Below are 21,536 nucleotides of genomic sequence, written 5' to 3'. Positions count from 1 at the left end.
AGAGACCCACGGATTAGCTAGAAAAAAGAAAGGTTGCTGCAAGGTGTTAACGAAAAGGAAATCTGTGACTGTGACTGCAGATAACATCCGGGAAATAAAACGTAGAGCACAAGCAATAAGACCAGACAGAGCCCTGAAGGCAGCAATAAAGAGAAGTTAGCAACACCTAGCTGGCACAGGTAACTGGAAGAAAGGATCAGTGCCCACCCGCAATGGGAACTGCTGTCTGAACTTGAGATTTGTTTTCTGCAGGCTCGGGTACTTATCTAACGTGCTTATTACTGTCTCTAAGCAACGTATCAGGACCATGGAATTATACAAGCAGTACCTACATTTAGAGAAAGAAAACCCATGCATAACAAAGGCAAACTAGGTCACCTTCACCTGCTAAAACTAGGGTTTTGCATGGTGGTTACATGGGCCCGCCCCAGCTTCTATGAACGAACACCCAGCATAGTTCAGTGGCCTGTGTTCTAATTCGACCATATTATTGTAATCAGTGCTCTAGGAAATGAAACAAATCTGTCACACTGCAGGTGTCTGTGGCAGGCATTTGTCTTTGATAGTGCAATTGAAGTCAGCCCTGGTCGTTGACGTACAGATTTCAATCTATGCCACTTGCACTCCTATGAGACACTGCTCCATGCTGTGAACTGCCATCTGCAAAGATGCTGTAAAAGACTGAGCAGTGCCAAGGAGATTTGTATCAGAACCACAAAGCAGTAGGTAGGAACTCAGTGGTCCGGGTTTTATGAAATCTTGTCCTGTCGTCGGCTGGTGGGCTTCTGTGGAAGCAGTGCGCTGTAAAATCCTGCACTACCCTTCACGCATCCGAAGAGCCACCAGGGGAGGAAGATCCTTCTCCTACCTGGCAGCCAAGACCTGGAACTCCCTCCCCATCCACCTCCGTCTGACCCAAGACCACCTCTCCTTCAGGAAGCAACTCAAGACCTGGCTGTTCGAGCAGTAGCGGACCCCCACCCCAACCCCCAAGCGCCTTGAGACCCTCCGGGTGAGTAGTGCGCTATACAAGTTTCTTGATTGATTGATTGATGTAGGGCTAATTTGAAAAGTGATTTATGAAAATCAGTTTGGGTCCCCGTGGACAGGGTTCTCTGCGTAGTAGGCATTGCTATTGGCATACCTTTCGATTTGCTGCTGGTAGGGACGTCGTTGACAGGACCATGTTAAATCCTGTCATTTACAGCCGACAAGGCATGTTAAGTCGGCCTTACGATAACTGTATTTCCCAGTGGTATACCTTATGTGGACAGGGTCTTGTGCAATCCTACATTCTGTAGCAGATGGTTTCACATAGAGAGAAGATGTTGCATGAAATCTGGCATCCATAGCAAATAGGGCTTGCAAGGCCTTTGGTAATTTTGCACTGTGCAACTAGTTGAGCTTGCATGGCCTAGGACTGTGACTCTGCTGGCATGCAGTACTATTTTAGTGGATTATTTCTACAGTAGGTTCCAGGGACCCGAGGTTATTCACCACTAATATGGTAGCCCACCTTCAGTATGGTGCACTCTACAGTTAATTGCAAAATATACATCTTTACAATTTTGTGACTTCTATAAACCTCCATGCCCATCTTCTTTACAATATTGTGTGCCACTTCATTGGTTCCTAATGCTATTTCCAATTCTTATGGTCTCCCTCAGTCTGCTACATTCCTAGTGTGTCCCAGTCTGCCTCCATCTTATGTTTGCTCCCAAGTCTATCCTTTCTCCAAGTGTACATCTTGGTCCTCTGACCTAGCTAAGTCTACCTCAAGGTCCTGTGACGTACCTGCTGTGTTCGAAGGCCCTGTTATCTACCCCAGTTTACCTGAAGGCCCAGTGATGTGTCTAGGGAGTTTAAGTGCTGTGAGCTATCACAGTACGTTGTGGTACTGTAGTTGACAGCGTAAATTCGGGGATCCTATAATCTACCCCTGTACATCCATCGGTGTATGGACAACTCTCAAAATACGTGCTCCATGTAGTGAATGTGAGGTATCCAGGTGAATCATTGCAGGCGTGGCTTTACTGATTTAAGATCACAAATGAGAGAAAGAGAGGCATACAACCTGGGCATACTCTCCCTACTGAATCAAGTACACACAAAAAAATCTACTTTTTTTGAAAGACTGTTATTAAGAACCAACATGAATCCAAAATATTTTGTGGAAGATGCCTCACTCGCAACTTATCTTGGCATGCTTTATCATTGGCAGTTCCCCACACCTTAAATACTGCTATGGTGTTGTTGACCATTACTGGGACTTCTTTTATAAGTACATGCTGAATTATTGCAGGGTTCCAGATAATAGAAGTACCTCCGGGAAAAGGGGGAGGACCCTTAGTGATCGTCATATCTGCATCTGACAGTATGTCCCCATTTCTTCTTCAAAGACAGATCTAAACTGGCCTTTTTCTGTCTATTTCTCTGTCTTAAACACAGATGTTCATAATGTATCGTGAAAAAGTTCAAGACTACAAGATATAAAAGTGAAGCTCACATTTGTTATTGAGCTCACAGGAAACAAAATGGACTGCTTAGTTGTGCTTTTGGCTCAATTATTAATATATTTGAAACCGGCAAGTTAATTTGAGCACACCATGTGGTCTTCTAACAACATTCGCTTTCAGCAGGAATAGACACATTAAGGGGACATTATGCACGGTAGGATTTGAGTATTGATTTAGCAGGTTTGCAATTGACTAACATGATATACTGGGATTCAAAGTTTTTGACTTGCAAGTTTGTCTTCTTGGTAGTCATTTTGGAAGTTTATGAAGTTGTCTCTTGTAGCTTCTGAGATGTGCATTTTTCTCCATAACTTTTTTTTTTACTACCACGAGGTTCAGATGTTCACATAAACCAGGAGCTCGTTCCTACAGTATTTATTCTTAGTTCGCACTGCACTTGCTGAGCAGCCGCCACTCTGATTTCAAGTGGTCTTGGGTTTTTCATTAACTGGCTCCAGCTGTAAATACGATTGCTTCTATTTTTGCTAGATTATGACCCTCCAGTATCGGTGGTCGGTCAGTCCACAGGGAGTTGCAACAGTGTGACATTTTAAACATCCAAGTCCTCTTCTTGAAGCCTCTGTGTATTTTTGAATTTTTATAACCGCGCGCTGGAGCAGAATTTTTTAGGGGTTGATTTGAAAATTAAAAAAGTGTTCAAAATTAAAAATGTGTGTTGTTCAAAACTGCTGGAAACAAATCTTGAGTTTATGGTGCAACTATATTCCCACACCATCCATTTTGCTGTGCCGGTCATTCCCATAATGGGATGAGAGAAGCTAGTTATCGAAGTACATACATTTTACTTATTTTATTTCCTGTGCTACTAACTAGTCGGAAGGTTCTTCCCCGGACTGGTCTTTGCTGGAGGGGTAAATAACCATTTGTAATAAATAGCTATGGTTCGAGGTGGCCGAGCCAAAGCCAAGCCAAGGATCTGGGGTGGTTCTTAGACCACGAGCCGAGCCCCAAAAATGTTTGCCACATAAATCATACAACAAGCATGACGAAAATATGATCAAGAAAGCATTTATTTAACATAAGAAAGCTTTGAAATTAATACGATACGTTATAGCAGTGCACTAAGAAGTTCTTATTAAAAATGTTTAAGCATGAACTTAGAACCAACTCCTGTCACTGGCCCACCGACAGTGCCATTTGGGGACTAGGAGACAAGACATTTGTCATTAGAACCGTGTATGCGACCCAGATTTTTACTGATATAGCCACACTATAGTCTATTAAATCAAACCTCATAGGTTTTATGTACAACTGGTATGCTGCACTTGTGTACTTTAATAGATGCTTTCATATGCAATAGTGAATAAAATAGAGGACCGGTAACATAAAATATTTGCCTAAAAATTTGCCTTCAGAATGCGGCTGCCCGCTTGATTACGGGAACTTCCAAATTCTCTTCGGTAGCACAAGATCTGGTAAAACTACATTGGCTGCCAGTGCGGAAAAGAATAGCTTTTAAGACTCTTTGTGTAGTTTTTAAAGCACTAAATGGTGTGGGCCCCCACTGCATGACCTCACTCTTTCAGTGGTATAGACCGACCAGGTCGCTTAGGTCTTCTGACCAAGGACTGATTATAGTCCCCAAAGTCAGGAGGGCCCGCTGGGGGGGGGGGGGAGGAGTTTTTCCCTAGGAGCGGCTAGGGCTTGGAATGCCCTGCCTCTGGCCCTAAGGCAGACCGCTGACCTACTGCCCTTTAGAAGGGCCCTGAAAACCTGGTTATTCACACACTTATCTCATCCGACATGCCCTCTAGTGATCCCTCAGCGCCAGGACACCGTTCGGTAACAGTGCAAATGTGGAAAATAAATAAATAAATAAATAAAATCAAATAATTTGTTAAACCGCAATTAATCCAGGTTACAACTCCGCCAGCTAAACGGGTATCTAGTTGTCTCTCTTTTTTTTTAACCTCAAATGTCACTGCTGCTTTCTGAAGGAGGGAAGAGCGAGGGTGGCAGGCAGAAGCCACAGGAAAGTGGACTGAGGTTCCAACGAGTGGGCGAGCCATGCTTCAGGCTCGAGCCTGGCTCGAGCTTTCAGTGGCTCGCCGAGCCATGCTTCATTTCAGTGGCTCGCCCACCTCTCTCTGTGGTATAGGGTTCTGGGGAGCGAGGAGTGCAGGGGTTACGTTACGCACGGTGGGCAGAGCGGTGACTGCTCTCAAAGGACAAGTGCCCCAGATGTGTTAAAGGTGCAAACGCATCTGCGCTCTTCCCACGCCAGCTGTACTGAGAGCATGGGCCAGAGATACCCGGGACTAGGCAGATTTTGTGATCAAGCCTGGAAGAGGGATAGGACTGTTCCTTGGGAATCAAATGATCACACTGCGCAACTGCTGATAGGTCGTCAATATGTGCCGCAGAAAAGGCCCCCGGTGAGTTGTGTGTATGGGATAAAGAGGTGTAAAACGGCGTGTTGAATGTATGGTTTAATTGTACTCCAATCCAATAAAATATTTGAATACGGATAGTCACTCGCACCGCTAGTGTCATTTTAAAGTAGCATCCGTGACTTCCTTTTCGAGGAGTCTGCGCTGTGATATACGATCATGCGGCCAGGCCTCCCACGGTGCCTTCCTGCAGCGGGCACAAGACGTCGCCCATGCATTTAAGGCGCTTCTCTGGCAGCCAGTTTCTCTTTCCTTCTGGCCGCCTGGCGGGGCCGCAGCAGTGCCTACCTGCAGACGGGCGTCCTGCTGCCTACCCGGGTTATACCCAAACGAGCGAGTACGGGAGGGAATGTGCAGACAACACCCCGAGGCTGGAATGAAATAGTCATAGAGTGTAGTAAATGAGTCCCGCGTTAAGGGGCCTCACAGGGAGAGTACTCAAGACAGCCGCCGGGTTAATTTTCGAGGCAGAGGGGAACTTACCCAATTTACTAGCACTCGTAGGGGATAACACCGTGCCAGGAAGCCCTGCTGAGCTCAGATGGATCGAGGTAATAGCCGCTCCGAGGTTGGTGCCTGGCATGGCTTGATTTGGGCCGGGTCCTGTCGGTGCTCGGCACCGGCAGCTCTAAGAAGAAGGTGCTGAGGCGGGTCCCTATCGAGCTGTTTTTGTTGTTGCCCTCACCTTAAGGGTAAAAAGAAAAATCTAAACTCTGCAGCACTGCTTTTGGTGCAACTTTAAAGAGACTGATTATGTAACTTCAAAGAGACTCGTTGTTGTTATTTTAGAGTGTCTTCATTTCACAACCTTATTGTTTGCAGTTTTATATAACTCCAGCTCGATTCAAACGTATTGTGGCGCACTTACAGCACATTACACAAGGACATGTTCACTTTTCGAGTCACGGGATGTGAAGCCGACGCTGAGGCTCGAACCTGCTTGACGAGCTCCAAAGTCGGCAGCTCCAGGCCACAGCCTCGCTCACAAGCACCGAAGAATTTTAAGTATTGTATACAAAGAAGCCATAGGTCTGCTCATGTATCTTATGCAACAGAAAACCATTGGCAAAGCCAATAGCCCTGGCTTGTTGTACGTGTAATGTTACTCGTTGTATTACATCTGGATGTAATAACTGAAGAAGCAAAACACCAGTCTGGGCGACACACCCTGCTAAACACAGATTTGAGGGACCCCCCAGTTTTTTCATCCCCCCCTAAAGTCCGGGTGCCAGGGTTCCTGGGCACTCTGGCACCCATAGCCGCCACAAGAGTCAGAAGCAGGCCGTCGCATCTGTGGAGAGCAGCCCCCTAAGTGCAGGCAGGCCTGGCTCTGGGGCCGGAGGCGGTACAGCGTGCAGCAGGCCTCTCCCCTGGTGTTCAGAGCTCAGGGTGGAGCTCCGAAGGAAGCCGGCCCTGCCCTTGCCTGGCAATGCCTCTGTTTGCCTTACCCTGCCTGCCTGCTGTGCTTTGTACGCTTGGCTGCCTGCCAAGGGAGCTGTTGTGCAAACCGACCCACGGACACCACGTGGAGGGCCGGGCGCGCAGCCAGGGTTGTAAGATGGATGCCGCGCGGGCGGGGCCCGGGGACACGTTGCCGTGTGTTTGTTCTGAGTTGGACTCTGACGGAGAACACATTCTTGACTTTAGAAGTAGTGTTCCCGGGCAGATGGGCGAGGCAGGGCCTTCCTCAGCCAATCACAGCCGGATCTCGGTTCCAGGCCCGACACAGGCAGGGAGGCTGCCCTGCCACGCACGCCCTGCCACGCACGCCCTCACTACTGATATGGCAAGAGATTAGGGAAGAAGGGGAGCAGGTAACGCTGTAAATAGTCACTTGTTTTACCAATTTAGCTGCTGGAAGCTTTTCGAAGTGTCTCCAGCCCCCTGTGGCAATACACCGAAGAACCAGCGGTGCAAACAATGCTGAACAGCGCCTTACCCAAAATAAATGTTTCTTTAACTCTTTTCTGCCTCACATTCCAGTACATCTTTTTGTTGCTTTGTGCCCACCGACCCAAGCTGGTGTAAATGAACCAACTAAGGGACAATTCAGCCCAAACGTAAACAAATCTAAACTTGTTTTCTCCTGTTGGGCCTCCCAATGGTAGTGCATTTTATGCCATGCCACAGCAGCAGTGGCACCGACGACTAAGCCGTCAGTTACGTGCCCCACATCTGGGTATATCCGTAGCATTGCAGGCGCCTCGCTTGGAAAACAAAAGAGGTGATTGATAAAATGCTTGCATTAATCTCCCCACTGGTGGAGCCTCTTGCTCAGTGTGACACTGCGACACATTTCGGGCCCAGAATATTGTGCCTTTTGCTCAGTGCACCACTGCGGACAGATGTCGATCCCCGACTATTGTGCCTTTTGCTCAGTGCGCCACTACAGACACATTGGTCATAGAAGAAGTCCAAACCACACTGCAGGGCCACGTCTCCACTAAACAGGAGCAGAACCTCGGTTTTTGGTTTGGTTGAATAGAGTACTGATGCATCTTTCTGCATCCTGTGCTCTCCAAAGGTGAGAAAACACGGATAGGGATATTTCACAAGGAGTTCATTGGCAATGCACTGAGTGGAATGCAGACTTGTTTGGCTGACTCTCTTTGACCCAGCTATAAATGTAAAAAAAAAAAAAAAAGGCCTATTAGGTTTCGCCCTACTTGATGTACAGAAACCACGCATTGCAGTTTATGACTTAAGGGGTAACACCCCTCCATTTGTATTTCTTAAAGTCCTTCCCAGAGTATAATTGAAAGTTCTCTCTTTTTTCCGTGACCTGTGACCTCTGGTATATTCAAAGTTGGCACAGACCCTTCCGGAAGCGTGCTGGTGCAGGTGCCTGTATGTGTGCTGGTGTGTGATTATGTTGTGTTTGATTGAAGCCCACCCATGCTATCTTTTGGCCTTTCCCAGTATCCGGGAGGCCTCCGTGTCACAATAGGGCCACCCTCTGGGATTATGTAACATCTGAGGTGATCGGCCCGGCTGAAGATGGGTACAGCATAGACATGCTCTTCCTGGCATACAAGAATGTCATTTGCATTTGGTGGGCATCCCTGGCACGATATGGCCGTTTCTGGCGCTATGGTGTCCATCTCTGGAACATTTCTTTGCTTGGTATAATAGGACCATCACAGGTGTGAGATGGGCTTTCCTGGCATACAGGACATGGACTACCCTCGATGTAATAGGCATTACTACAATAAAATGGTCACCCCTGGTGTCCAGTGGGCACCTCTGACGAGAGCATGCCTGGCAGTATTTGTTCATGTGGGGGCTATAGCAAATATGAAGTCTTGAAGGAACCAAGAAGCTGATGATTGGTAACCAATATAATTTGTAATTACTAAAAACGTAAAGTTGACATTCAGGTATAAACAGTGGAAAATAACTGCTTTTTTGTTTAGCAATTTTTTATGAAATGAAATGAAATGAAATGAATGAAATTAATTTATATCGCGCAACTAAAACCCTGAGGTATCAAGGCGCCTATGTATCGAATAGTGTTTTAAAGTGAAATTGCATTTATTTTAGGGAAATTGTAAACTGATATTTGAGGAAATTAACTATATTTGAAGCTCATGTTTGAGTGAATTAATACACTTTTGGAGTACGATTTATTATGGTCCTTTCTGTAGAGCTCTAGAGCAGAGGGCAATTACTTTTGAGACTTTTTTAAACATTTTTTATATCATGGCTCACTTGGCGGCATTTTATTATCTATATTTATACATTTATAGGACATTATTCCCACTTTTGGTTTCTGAGGTGAGAGCCTGCGAGATTTATGTAACCTAAGGCATTACCGGTTGTCTGAATCTGCATTTAACCTGAACGGTAACTTGTCTGTCTCAGCCTGTGGAGTCTGTGTAACCTATACATAACTCTTTGAGCTACATTATAATGATCTGTGCTATGCACCCATTGCAAAGCCCATTCTCTGTCATTTACAGCATGCATTTGATTGCAATGCCTGGGCATGGATTGTACTGCTGTGTCCCTTGTAATAATTGCAATGTCCAATTTCTATTCCAATGCACAATAATTTTAATCTCCTACTATTTTTCACCATGCAGTGACTGTAATACATCGTATAGTAAATTCAGTGCCAAGCGCAGCCTTGTTGCTTGCCTGTTTGATCTTTCTGTGGTGCTGCAGGTCTGTGAAATGTTGTAGACTGATGTCTTCAGTGGCTGAAGTCCCCATCGCTGTTTCTGATGAGTCTCTCTCCTTCTATGCTCCTTAGACCCTGAAACGTAAGGAGAAGGAGTATGAGCATGAGATGGAGCGGCTGGCACGGGAGAAGATCGCCACGCAACAGCGGCTGGAAGACCTCAAGAACGAGCTGAGCCAGTGGATGGACATCTTGGAAATCGACAGGATCATCCGACAGACGGTCCAGCCCGAAGATGACCAGGCCTCTACCTCCACTGCTTCAGGTACTCTTTTGTGTGCCACAAGACTTTCCTGCCGTTGAGTGTAGCCTTATGCCGTCTGTCTCCCATGAAGCATAGTCTAACACCTGCTGTGTGTGCGTAGAAACAGCAGGCTGGTTACTTGGGTCACCGCAGCTGAGCCCAGGAACGGATTCAGGGCTCAGAGGAAACTTCTGCGCGAGGGTCAGATTAATGTTAGGATTGTCTGGCTATGGACTCACTCTTGCTGCAGTTGGAACTGTCAATGTGACCAGATTAATTGCTACAATGATAAAGGGAAAATGCAGAAAAATAGTGGAGGCTCATGCAAAGTTTCAATTTCTTTTTTACGAATTAAGAACTAGGGATGCACAAAACTTTCCATATTTATGTGAATTTTCAGTAAAACTACATGAAATGCAAATCCTTCATTGCACACTACATTTTAGCGCGAAATGCCTCCTTGTGTCAATTTTTGGTGCGAACAGCCGCTTGTGTTCATTTGTTCCTGTGCATTCACGGTACATTTTTACCACAAATAAATGTTTCAAGAGGCCGAATCATGAGAATCGAAGTCTGGGTGTACCTTTAGAACATTTGGAGTTAACTGGGTCAAAGTTCTCTTTATTGGTTGTGTATCTTCCAAATGTGCAGATGGGCTGTGGATCAACTTAGTGTTGATTATGGGTCGGCAGGTTGGCGTGTCACTTCAAATGGGAGAGGAAATTCTGATGAGCCATCCTTCCAAGAGACATAACCAAGCTGAGCTATAACCCCATGTGGAGCAGTGCACCCTGGAGATCGATGACTTTGATCCTTGGTTGGGACTATACTTCGTAAGAATGTAATGAGGTTATACTCGAGCCACTAGGTTTTGGTTTCTCAAGTAAAAATATTCAAGGCCTGGGAACTTAAGTAGTCAGTGTATGCATAGGTACATCCGCTTGTGCGCAGACACTCCTCAAACAGTTTAAAGGCCTCGTATAGTCTTGAAAACAAAAAGCTCAAAGATACCCAATCATGTGCTTTTGGGTTTTTACAGTTTGCTGTATGGGGTGCGTTTTACACTGGATTTTGAAGGGCGGTTGGTTTTCCTATTGATGCATTAAATATGTGGCTAGTGATTGCACTCACTCTCCGCTTCAGATCACATGTATGGCCCTACATGCAGACTTGTCCTGGTGGCCTGGGTCACTGGTTCCTTTCTTGAGTGCCATACCAGTTGATGCCTCATTGCGGCCACTAGTATCAAATTGAATTTGTGTTTATTTTGAATTTTGTTTTAAGAGGAGGCCACGCCAGGACCTTTCCCCTGGACAGCTGTGGCCACCTTGATAAATGGTAGGTGTGTTTTCAGTGTCTATCGTGTGCTCACGTGCTAAGCACACCGGGTGTCTGTGGGCGTGCTTCTTGTCAGTGGCACTTCGTGAATGGCGCGTGGGTGGGTCGTTTACTCTACATGTTGCGTGTTGTACGTTTGAGATTTGATTACGTTTTGTCGGCAGTGTCGAGAGCCTCGGTGGTGATGCGGACATCTGTTTTTCCCGGTTTACGAATGGGGCAAAAAAAATCCCGGGTATAATTTGCTTTACAGACGGGCACCACATGCGTGTAATTTTATTTACAGACGTGCACATGCCTGTAATTTGCTTTACAGACGTGCACATTCCTTTCATTCAAAAGTTGACTGTGGGCAAGTGAGCTGAGCGCCAAGTGCAATACGAGCAAAACATGGTGCAAATTGCACGACCCCTTCTGTCCTAGCTGATATAAGCAAAGGTCCTTTCCACTGCAGCTCGCACAGTATTAGTGCAGCAGTGGGGTGGGCATAGGCGGTCGTTGTGTATTGATGGCTGGTGGATTGTCCACGGAGACCTCTGCAGGCGCCGTAGCATCAGCCTGTGCTCAGTACCAGTGCACGGCCCTGCGCCGCAGACCAGTGATGCCAGGTCAGGTGGGCCTCCCACCAACAACGGAAGAAGGTGGGTGCTGCGTGCTGCGTGCCCGCAGAGCGCGTCTTCCAGCCTAGCGTCTTCCTACTCTGGACGACGGGTCTCGGCGCTTCCCAGAACAAAAGCCTTTGTGTCCTCCGGTCCCGTCACACCCACCTCCTCCACTGTGCCCTCCTGGGGTGCGCCGTCAGCACCCGCCTTAAACATGGCACATGACTGGCGTGCGAGGCACCGGAGCCTCCTCCCAGCATACAGATGAGCCCAGGGCGAGCGTTCAGTCAACAGCAATGCTGGATTCTGCGGAGATGTGCAGAGCTTGGCCTCCCTGTCTACGGTACTCATCTCGCTGTCAAACAGGCGGCTGAGGTGGGAAATACAGAAGACGGGGTGGTGCCAGAGGGACCCCCATGCATTCTGAAGCTGGTTTACGGCAGTGACTTTCTAAGGCTCTCCCTGCTCTTTGCTGAAGCATCTGTTGCCTGTCTTGCAGGGATCATTATAGTCGTACACAATTCTTCAGAACATCGGCTGGGTGATTTTATTATCAGGGCCGGTGGAATTATGCAGCAGGAGGGCGCTAAATTGCGTAGCAAGAAAATCCAATTATGTGGCATAATGCGGCACACATTTTTCGATATTACTTCATTATTTTTTATTTTTACGCGAAGGCAATGCCTTCTTAGTAAAGATTTCACCTCATGAGTACCAGTTAAACAAATCAAGTACAAAAAAGCAGCTGAAATATGATCAGCCTACTACACATCACCACATTTTCAGTAACGTAGGATCATTCTGGTAGAAACACATTTTTTAAAAATCTGCAGATTATGCTGCAGGCAATGCCACAAATCCATGATTATGTCAAAAAGACTGCGGCACAGATTCGTTTAGTACTGGTGGCCCTGGGTACTAATTGTGCCTTGCAGTGGCGGTACACAAGTGCTGGGGTTAGAATAGGGTTTGCGGACACTTTGGTTAGTTACATGTGTGTGTCTGGTTGTCTCGAGTTCAGTGCATAACCATCCTCTGGCCTTAGTGTCTCTCTTCTTGAACACTCTCGAGGTATGGCGCGGAGCTAGGTGGAATAATTATTGATAAGGCTTCTTTATAAAAGTTGCAGCACTTTATCCCGGCTGCCGTTATTGTTTGTCACTGGTCATCGGGTGTTAATCTGCTTTTGTGACCTTTGGGTAGACTTTGGTGGGACTTGTAGCATGTTGCCACCTGGATGGGTTTTTCTGTGGTAGGTATGTTTATGAGGCGGGACTAGATTTCCTTTTTTTTCTTCACAGTTTTGAGGTGCTTGTTGTGCTGTTCATAATATGTACTTTACAACAGTCCCCGTGACTTTAAAGAAGTTCCCCGCCTAGAATCCGCGTGTTGGCGTTTGCACAGAGTCATCAAAGTCTCGAGACACTCGATTTTAAAACATACTCTTTTTTTCCTGGCCTTGCTTGATTTGGTGTAGTCCTTTCCCCCAATTTCAGTGCCTCTGTAAATATTCCTGTTATGGACTCATAAATTGCAGGCGGTTGGCTTTGCGCTAGTATTGAGTATGCCCATGGTATAATCTGCGGCCCCTTCAGGGCTGCACCCACATGGACAGGTATTTGTAATACCGCCGTAATGACGGCATGCCTGCCAGCGCACCCACATTTGATGGGTGTCCTTCAGTCATACTCACCCTCCTGACAAACAAAATACCCTTTAGATTTACCCCATCTCCTTCCCAAAACTGTTCATTCTAAAGGGATCCCTTTATTGAATGCCAGACTCAGCCCTGGGGTTGCACACGAGTCCCGCGCGAGAGTGACAGCTGCAAGGGATGCTGTCAGGCAGCGCGCGCTGGATGCACTTCCTGTTTCCCGTTCCCTCGCGCTAAACGTTCTGTTGCCACGGCACAGGTTACGAAAGAGCACGTCCAGCGCGAGAGTGTCAGCCGCAGGGGATGCTCTGCCAGGCAGCGCGCGCTGGTGGATGCACTTCCTGTTTCCCGTTCGCCTCGCGCTGAACGTTCTGTTGACACGGCACAGGTTACGTAACGTGGCACCGGGTGCGGTTGTTCCCAGACATTCCCTGATCCGAACCGCGCCCGGGCCGGCCTTCTTGCCGTGGGGCTCCGAGGAAGGCAGGGGAGCCGCGGGTCAAGAACAGGTTTGTCCGCTTGAGCCGCCCGATTAAAGATACACGAGCTCCGGCCGCAATCACATGTTTTTACCTTTGATACTTGCACAAGTGCCACCTTTGCCTACATAACGCTTGTTCTTGTGCCTGAGTGTCTAGCACTTATTGCAGTATCATACCTCAAATTATACTTTGTTTTCTCTTGTAACTGCACACTTGTCACATTTCCTCTTGTGCACTTTTTACTACTTCATGTAATTTTGGTTGCTCACAATTTTTACTACCTCATGTATTTTGTTTGCTCACAATCGTCACTATTATCTTTACTACCTCATGTATTTTTGGTTGCTCACAATTTTTACTACCTCATGTATTTTGTTTGCTCACAATTGTCACTATTACCTTATGTAACGTAACGTATCCTTTTGTAATATGGTCTTTTGTAATGTTTCTCATTATGTTTCATTTCTGTTCCTATTGTGAAGCGCTCTGACGCCTTCGGGTAAAGTCCGCGCTATATAAAAATGCATAAATAAATTCCCTTCCCCACGCGGTTCGTTACCTCGCTCAGTAGTAGCCTGTGCAATGGGTGTCATCGTACCGCCACCTAGTGGTTGCTTGTAGCAAGGACACGCAGCTTCCCAGGACGTCTCTTGTTCCTTGAGCTGAACTGCGCGCACCTCGGGGCAGCAGTGGTGGGAGTGGCGGACTATTCTAAAGTACTATTCTAAACCTAGTCTAGAATATTTGGGGGAAAGAGTAACTTTGCTTCAAATATTCCAGAGGGTTTATTTAGTATTCCAACTCTAGTCCTGAAATATTTTGGGGGAAGTTATACAATCGGCATGTTTTTTTTAGGAATGGTTGAAACGTAATAATTTCGAATGGCAGAAAGTGCTGCCCTGAGGGCATAGCTCAGGGCAAAAAGCTAGGAATAACAACTCATGCCTTAAAATAACACATCAACCAGGACCTTATTTTACTGCAGTTAGCGCATCTTTAGTGTCTGGATAGCTGGGAAGCCACCACATTATTTCTAAACAAGGGCACAACATACCCGAAGCACCGCCCGTCCATCCCCGGTAGGTGAGTGTTGTCAACGGGTTATACAGCAGCGCTCTGCCCTAGTTAAGGCCCAGGTCTTTGGCAAATTTCCTTCATAGAGTTCAGAAGCAGACATTCCTCCCAAGCTTTTTGTCCCAGAAATATTCTAGGTAATGGCTGAATTCCAGAATTAGGAACAGTATGAATGTTCACAAAAGAGCCTAATTCAAAAGGAAGAGCGCCCAGGAAAAGGACCCAGATTCTTAAGGTTTTGGAAGGCCATATGAATGGTAGAAACATGCTAAATAAATGCTGCTGCCATAATATTTTTCTGTGGTGACTTCTACCTGCACATTCCTCACCTTTGAATATCTCAGGCAACAGTCTGGATCCGCAAACGTATTGGGGAGTACTTCAGTGCCGTACGGAGTGCTGGTTCCATCTTTACACAGTATGGAAGTGTCTATATGTTCTGTTCTTTTTGTGCCTTCCCATGCTGCTCTGAAGCTACTCTCCTCAAACCTGAGGGGAAGAGATTTTTGCTGTCCAACTAATTTTTAGGTGCAGTCCTAGGCACATGTCCCCTCATAACAAGCCTGCGCTTAAATTCTGCGTCTGTGGTGTCTCGGTTACAGACAAATCTCTTCATCGTGTGATCTTGGCTTTTGAATGAACCCGAAGGCTATCAAGAAACGTAAAGCCCACCTCTCCAAATTATGCTTCGCCACCTGTGCCTTCCTCTCTAGAGACAGTAAGTAAAGACTCCTCAGTTGTCGAAACAGACACCAATCACAATGTAGAAAAAACCCAGAGTTCTCGGAGCTGGTTATGAATCCAGACTCCTTCCATCAGGCTATGCTGGACAGGTTTCAGTTGGAGTCTGTTCCCTATAGTAAGCCTGTTGGACCCATGTGACTATAAAGGACTACATTCAGCATATCACCTACGACGCTGAACATTACCGGAGTGCCAATACGGGTTCCTCCCAAAGCTGTCTGACCTCAGTCCTATAGCAGGTTTCTAAATGGAGTTACCCGCTCCAGTGTCTTTCGATGCCGACCTCTGCCCTGCTCCCAGGCACAGCTCCGATGCTAGTACCACTAATGCTTCCACCACCTCCTCAAAAATCTCTGGCAATTGGAAATTCAAAGTTGAGGAATCTGCAGGTAGGGTATCCACCAGCAGGATAGTTACCTAAGGTAAGTAACTATTTCTTTCTGTTTTTTTACTACTATGCCATAGTCCTATTCTGAGGGGAATGTTGAGGCAGTGTCTTCTTAGGGATTTTTGGGGCCTTGAATTAGACAGATTTTGAGGCCCTCTGTTCAGAACAATTTTTAATTTTATTACCCATTTGCAAATTCTAGCCCACATAATGCCACATAATATTGGGGGTCACAGTATAACATCTGAAATATATCTTTCCGGGAACCCAAAAAAATCCTTTTGAAAACACTGGGTAGTTATCTAGACTGAGTCAGAGATTGAGATAGATCAAGTTAGAGAGGCTGTGATAAAGCAATGGGTTGAGAGAAAGATCCCCTTCCAATGGGGCTCCTTTTTGGGGGCCCTGGGCAATAGTCTCCTTTGCCCAGTCTTTATATGTTGGGAACGGCCAGCAAATGAGAATGCTCACTTTGCTCACTTTAGTGGCATAATGTAAAGTATGTGGCTGGCCAAATGTCAAAGTCTTTCTGGGATACTCTGCGTAAATAGGGAGCACTGCATGAGCAGCCTTTACCCTTAATGTTTTGGTTAAAAAAAAAAACTTTTCCATCTGCTCACGGTGATCCCTCAGCCTCTGTACTAGAAAGCTTCCTGTTCACACAGGGTTTCCTGATTCCCTCCTCTTGCTTTTGGTAAGAAGGAAATCCAATCAGCCAAAGAAAAGTAGGAAAGCGTACCCAAGCATTTTGTACTTGGTTGGCTGATTTGGGAACCCCTCACCAAAAACAAAAGAAGGAGCGATACAAAACTATGGAAGGGCAGCTGCTATAGAAAAGACTGAAGATGTAATACAGATAGCTGCACAACAGAATCTACTTACTATGCAGGGGAGAGAAGTATGCCACATGTGCCAGCCAGACTCCGTCTAGCTGCATGGCTATTGAGTACCTAACATTAGGACACCTGGGTCCTCCCCAGAGGTGCATGGAATTTCTTACAGAGGAGAGTAATGACACGAATATGTTATACAACCAAGTGGAACAGATTTATCCGTAGGTGTAAGGAAGATAACATTGCGCACAATTGGATAAGGGTCACTAGCATTGTTAGATACTGAACGCTAGACAAGAGGCTAACAGGCACATTCTTCAAAGTATGTTTAGTAGCTATAGTAATGTTCATTAGGCGCTCTTTAGTTTACCACACCAGTCATCAAAATATTCCTAGAAGGGGTAAAGAGGATTGCACCGCTGAACACAGCACCCACTACAGTATGGAACCTCAAACTGGGACTAAGCTTATGAAGACAACCCTCAAACCAATGCACAAGGAAGGAATCCGATTTCTGACAATGAAGACAGTTTTTCTCATTGCCATTACATCGCTGCAAGGAGTCAGTTAATTACAAGCCCTCACAGTACAGATACCACACTTACAAATACACAAGGACAGGTGGTCATGATGACGTACCCGCAGTTCCTACCCAAAGTAATTTAGCTTTTCCACGTTAACTAGACAGTAGAACTAGCTGCTTTCTTCCAGCAGCCAAAAACATAGGTTGCAAGAACCCTACGCACACTTGATGATAGAAGGGCCGTTATGTATTACTTAACAGGAAATCAAACAATGTAGGAATGTTCTTGTGGCATTCACACCTGTTAACAAGGAATTACCAGTGCAAACAATTCAAACATGTTGCAAAGAGGTATGGGTGCCATTGGATAGAAAATCAAGAGCACACTGAACTAGGAAGAAGGGAGCCATATTGGCATTCATAGCTAATGTATCCATAAATGACATCTGCAGAGCACCCACCTGGCTATCACTGCACACTTTCACAAGACCTTACTATGTGGACATACAGGCTAGTACAGAATCACAAGCTGGACAAAGTTCTTGGACACCCATTTGCAAAGTCACATTCACTTCAGCTCAACCTCCCTAATTTCACAACATATGAGTCCAGAAAAGATTCACACTGTGAAATAAAAAGATTAACTTACAATTTTAATTTACCTAGGAGTAGTTTTGCAGTTTGAAGAATTTTCTAGTTTCACATGTGCCCCTCCCAAAAAAAAAAAGATGTAAACAAATAATGGGTAAAAAAGTTCTATACCAGAGAGTGTAATCAAGTTCAAATACATGAGAGGTCCCCAACAAGGGAAAAATCAATCCAAAAAGGGCGAGCATGCACACTGACTTCGTGGGGTCTTTCTAACATCGCAGCCACCAAGTGGTCGAAGATTCCCCCGCCCCCCTCTAAAAAATAAAGAAAGTGTTCCAGACACTACCAGTTTGCATAATTATGAACAGCATGTGAATCCAGAAAGGCCTTTGAGATGAAAAGCTACTCTTACTGGTATGTCAACCTTTTAGTATTTTCTACTGATGATGCCAAAACACAAGGTTTGAGCAGGAGCCTAGCTCCGATATGTCTCGCCTGATCTATATCAGGCCACCATGTCTTGTTTACCTTGCAAGGAGGATTTCAGGCGACAGGGAAATTTCTAAGAGCAAACGGCTAGAGAGTCAGCTTGAAAAGATGTTTCAGATTACCAGTAACCTGTAAGCCAGTAGCCATGCTTGATCGTTTTGTGCCTAAACTGAAGGTGTCCACTAAATTTAAAATATCTGGCCTTGTGGACTGCGGCATCCTACCCTGCCCCCACTGGAGAGTTTTGAGCTGCAATAGGGAGACGTAGACAGAAGGTAACACTATTGACCAGGGTAAACTAGTAGTCTTTACTATATCTGCACCTCATCGTAGTAGGCCTTTATGCTAACATGGATTCTTGCCTTTTTAGTCAAACAATTTGCAACTCCTTTCCCATAAATCTCGTTTTTACAATTTCAGGACTGTTCTACTTATTGAAATGTCCTTCTTTGTACTAAATTGGTTTAGGAACTTTGTTTTTTTCCTCTACTTTAAAATGGTCGTATATAGTGGTGTGGTACCTACGTACCATAGCTGCATGTCTCTTAGAAAAGGGCCTGATGCTTGAGCCATAGCGATCAGTGGTAAGCCTAGATATTCTCATTAAAATTTGCTTTGGACCCTTTTTGTTTTTTTTTCCGAATTTGGTTTCTTAACTTTGAGGGAGCCCACCTCCTGATCGCGCCCCCCCTTCCACTCAGTTGACGATCAAGATTTTGGCAATAGGGTTCAAAATTGTTTCCTTTTATTTGGCTAAAATTGTACTTACCAAGGGATTAGTTCCTTTGAAAGGTGGTTACACTTTTCCTGCCATTGTGTCCATTTTTTTCCTTGTGAGATTTGCTTCCTGCCATGGTTTTTTCAACTACATGTCTTGTGAAGTTTTAAAATATTTCTGAAGATAGGTATTCTAAAATGTTCAAGTAAAATTGAGGGGTGGTTGTTCTTCTCCCTGCCTTTGTCCTTCTCTTTCTTTGTGAGATGTGTTACTGGCATTGTTATTTCAACTATTAGTCTCACAAGGTTTTTAAGTATTGCTAAGAAATGGTTTCGAAAATGCTTCTGTACAATTTATATCTACTTGGCAAACAATTGTTATATGCAGCTAACCTTTAAACTAAGTCTGATATTATGAATGAATCAGGCTTGATTGAATGAATAACGCTTGATAAGTATGTAGTGTGTGGATTTCATAATATGAAATGCGTTTTTACCTAAATTACAGATAAGTTAAATAGGAAATAATAGTTCTGATATTGACGGCATGCATGTGAATTATGGGTGAGCAGGGATTCGCTCAGCGATAATTTCGAGACCCATGTTTCATTGCCTGCCATTTTCTTTTTTTTTCAGAGGGTGAAGATAACATCGATGAGGACATGGAAGATGACCGGCTTGTGAACTCGTTACCAAAGGTCGCCCATCACCACAACTCTGAGCTTCTAAAAGCAGTTACTCTCAGCGCTGCCTCCATCCTTCCCACCATATTGCCTCCACACTTGTCTATTCATCAGAAGCGCACTCCGCCTCACCTGCCGCCGCACATGACCGCCCAGGCACTTGTCCAGCCTCAGCCCATCACGCCAGCACAGACTCATATTGTGGCGGCATCGACGGTGCAGTCCACAGTGATCGCCCACACTGCCACGACGCACGCCTCAGTGATTCAGACTCTGAACCATGTCCTCCCCGGACACCAGGCCAAGCACATTGCGCACATTGCGCCATCCACATCCAGTCCTGTGCAGCTCAGCTCTTCCGGCCAACCCATTGGCCACATCACTGTGCACCCGGCAACTATCAATCACGTGACTCATATGGGCCAGCAGCTGCCCACCATCTACCCACAGCCAGTGGCTGTGGGTCAGCCAGTGATGAGCCACATCACCCATGCTATTTCTCATCAGCAAGTGAATGGAACCTCAAACCTCAGCCAGCAGGCCGTTATTGCAAAGCCCACTGTAGGAACTCAGGTGGTCCACCACCAACAGTTAGTTGGGCAGACTGTCTTAAACCCTGTAACTATGGTAACCATGCCCCCTTTTCCCGTTAGCACTTTGAAGCTGGCCTGAGCAGCACTTTTGCTAACAAGCAAAGCTACAATGAATTCAAAATATATAATCAGTCTGCAGCTGATGACTTTGCTAAAACTCCATACATTCCAATGAACTCTGATGCCAAGGAATGGAAACAAATCCAACTTTCAGGAAACTGGGAGGGATTAATCCTCTGGGCAAGAGGAGAGGGGAAAACATTGGGGAGAGGATCAATACTGGTTGAAGCGTGTTGATTCCCGCTTTGTCAGTGAATGAAATTCTGCCTTCTGGGCCAGCTGAACCAGCACTATGAAGATGTGGTGTAAGCGCACTTGCATTTGGCCTGCATTCAGCCAAATCGACAAGACCACGTGTCGCATTTGTTAGTCACGCTCCCACCGTTTCTCCTCCATCTGCAGGTTTTATGTGTATTTAATAGAATATGACTGGGGTCCTCCGAAAACCTGGCTTTCGCCGCCACAGTTCACGTGTTGCTGCTTTGTAGAGTGTATACGGCAGGCTTCCAGCGTAGACATCCGCTAGCAAGGGCCTCCTGTCCGAGAGCTTATGGAGACCGTGGGTGCAAGGCTTGTAGCAGGACAGGGGTGTCTACCTCGGGGCTTGGGGTGGAGCCTGACCATAACACACCATCAAATTAAAAAGTTTACAATGAAAGTACACAGATGGGTTGGTGGACCAGGGTACAAAATACAAATAAAAAAAATCTATCTTATCAATCTATAGTTTTATAGAAATATATATAATAGAACAATACAAACCACTCCTCCTTCCGATATAATCACATTTCCGTCAACCATTCTAAAATCACTGTGATTTTTGTTTTGATAAGATATTCGAACTGGTTCTGTGCTAATAAAAATAACGTTAAATATGACATCCAAAACCCTAATTGATTCAAGTTCATCAATGTTTTTCTGTTTTCAGTCATATTGGCATGAATACCTACTCTCGTGGGAGTAATATAACTTTTATCTGTTTTTTTAAAAAACATTTAATATATTTTTTTATTTTAACCCATTCATTCATATGCTGGTCTTCCGTGTCACCTTTACCCCAGGCCCGTGTGCGACTCGTGCTTGCTCCCAGCACAGCGGTGCCTGAAGGGCTAGTCCAGCACTTCTTACCATCTTTGCCGTGAATGTACCATCGTTTCTGGGATATACTAAGGCTGGGCAGACTGACTTTTTTGGCTTGTAGCATTTTTCATTTCTTAACATTGTAGATATTTCTGTTTTTATTTGCCCTGGAGATGTACATTGCACTTTCCTCTCAGATCTCTCGCTTGCCTTGGCCTGATGAAGTGATTTTGCTGCTGTCTTTGTGAGAGAAAAGTGGAAATGCATGACTGTTGGGATATTGTTGTGCTAATCACAGAGTTGAGATCGAAATAATGATACAGCCGAAAAAAAG

At 45.5% G+C, this 21,536-nt stretch overlaps 1 protein-coding gene across 2 annotated transcripts in view; it reads left to right on the top strand.

Annotated features, from left to right (window-relative positions):
- The window catches only part of MNT (MAX network transcriptional repressor), a 183,659-nt gene extending 162,650 nt beyond the window's left edge, over nt 1-21,009 (top strand). For both annotated transcript variants that reach the window (XM_078679303.1, XM_078679304.1), the window contains 2 exons: nt 9,180-9,372; nt 19,423-21,009. In XM_078679303.1, the coding sequence (XP_078535429.1) occupies nt 9,180-9,372; nt 19,423-20,141 (912 nt within the window). In that variant the 3' untranslated portion in view covers nt 20,142-21,009. The remainder of the gene's footprint in view (nt 1-9,179; nt 9,373-19,422) is intronic.
- The last annotated feature ends 527 nt before the right edge of the window (nt 21,010-21,536 follow it).

Source organism: Lissotriton helveticus, chromosome 3_1 (genome assembly GCF_964261635.1).
Source record: "Lissotriton helveticus chromosome 3_1, aLisHel1.1, whole genome shotgun sequence".
Taxonomy (NCBI): Eukaryota; Metazoa; Chordata; class Amphibia; order Caudata; family Salamandridae; genus Lissotriton; species Lissotriton helveticus.
This window is presented reverse-complemented; position numbering and strand designations above follow the sequence as displayed.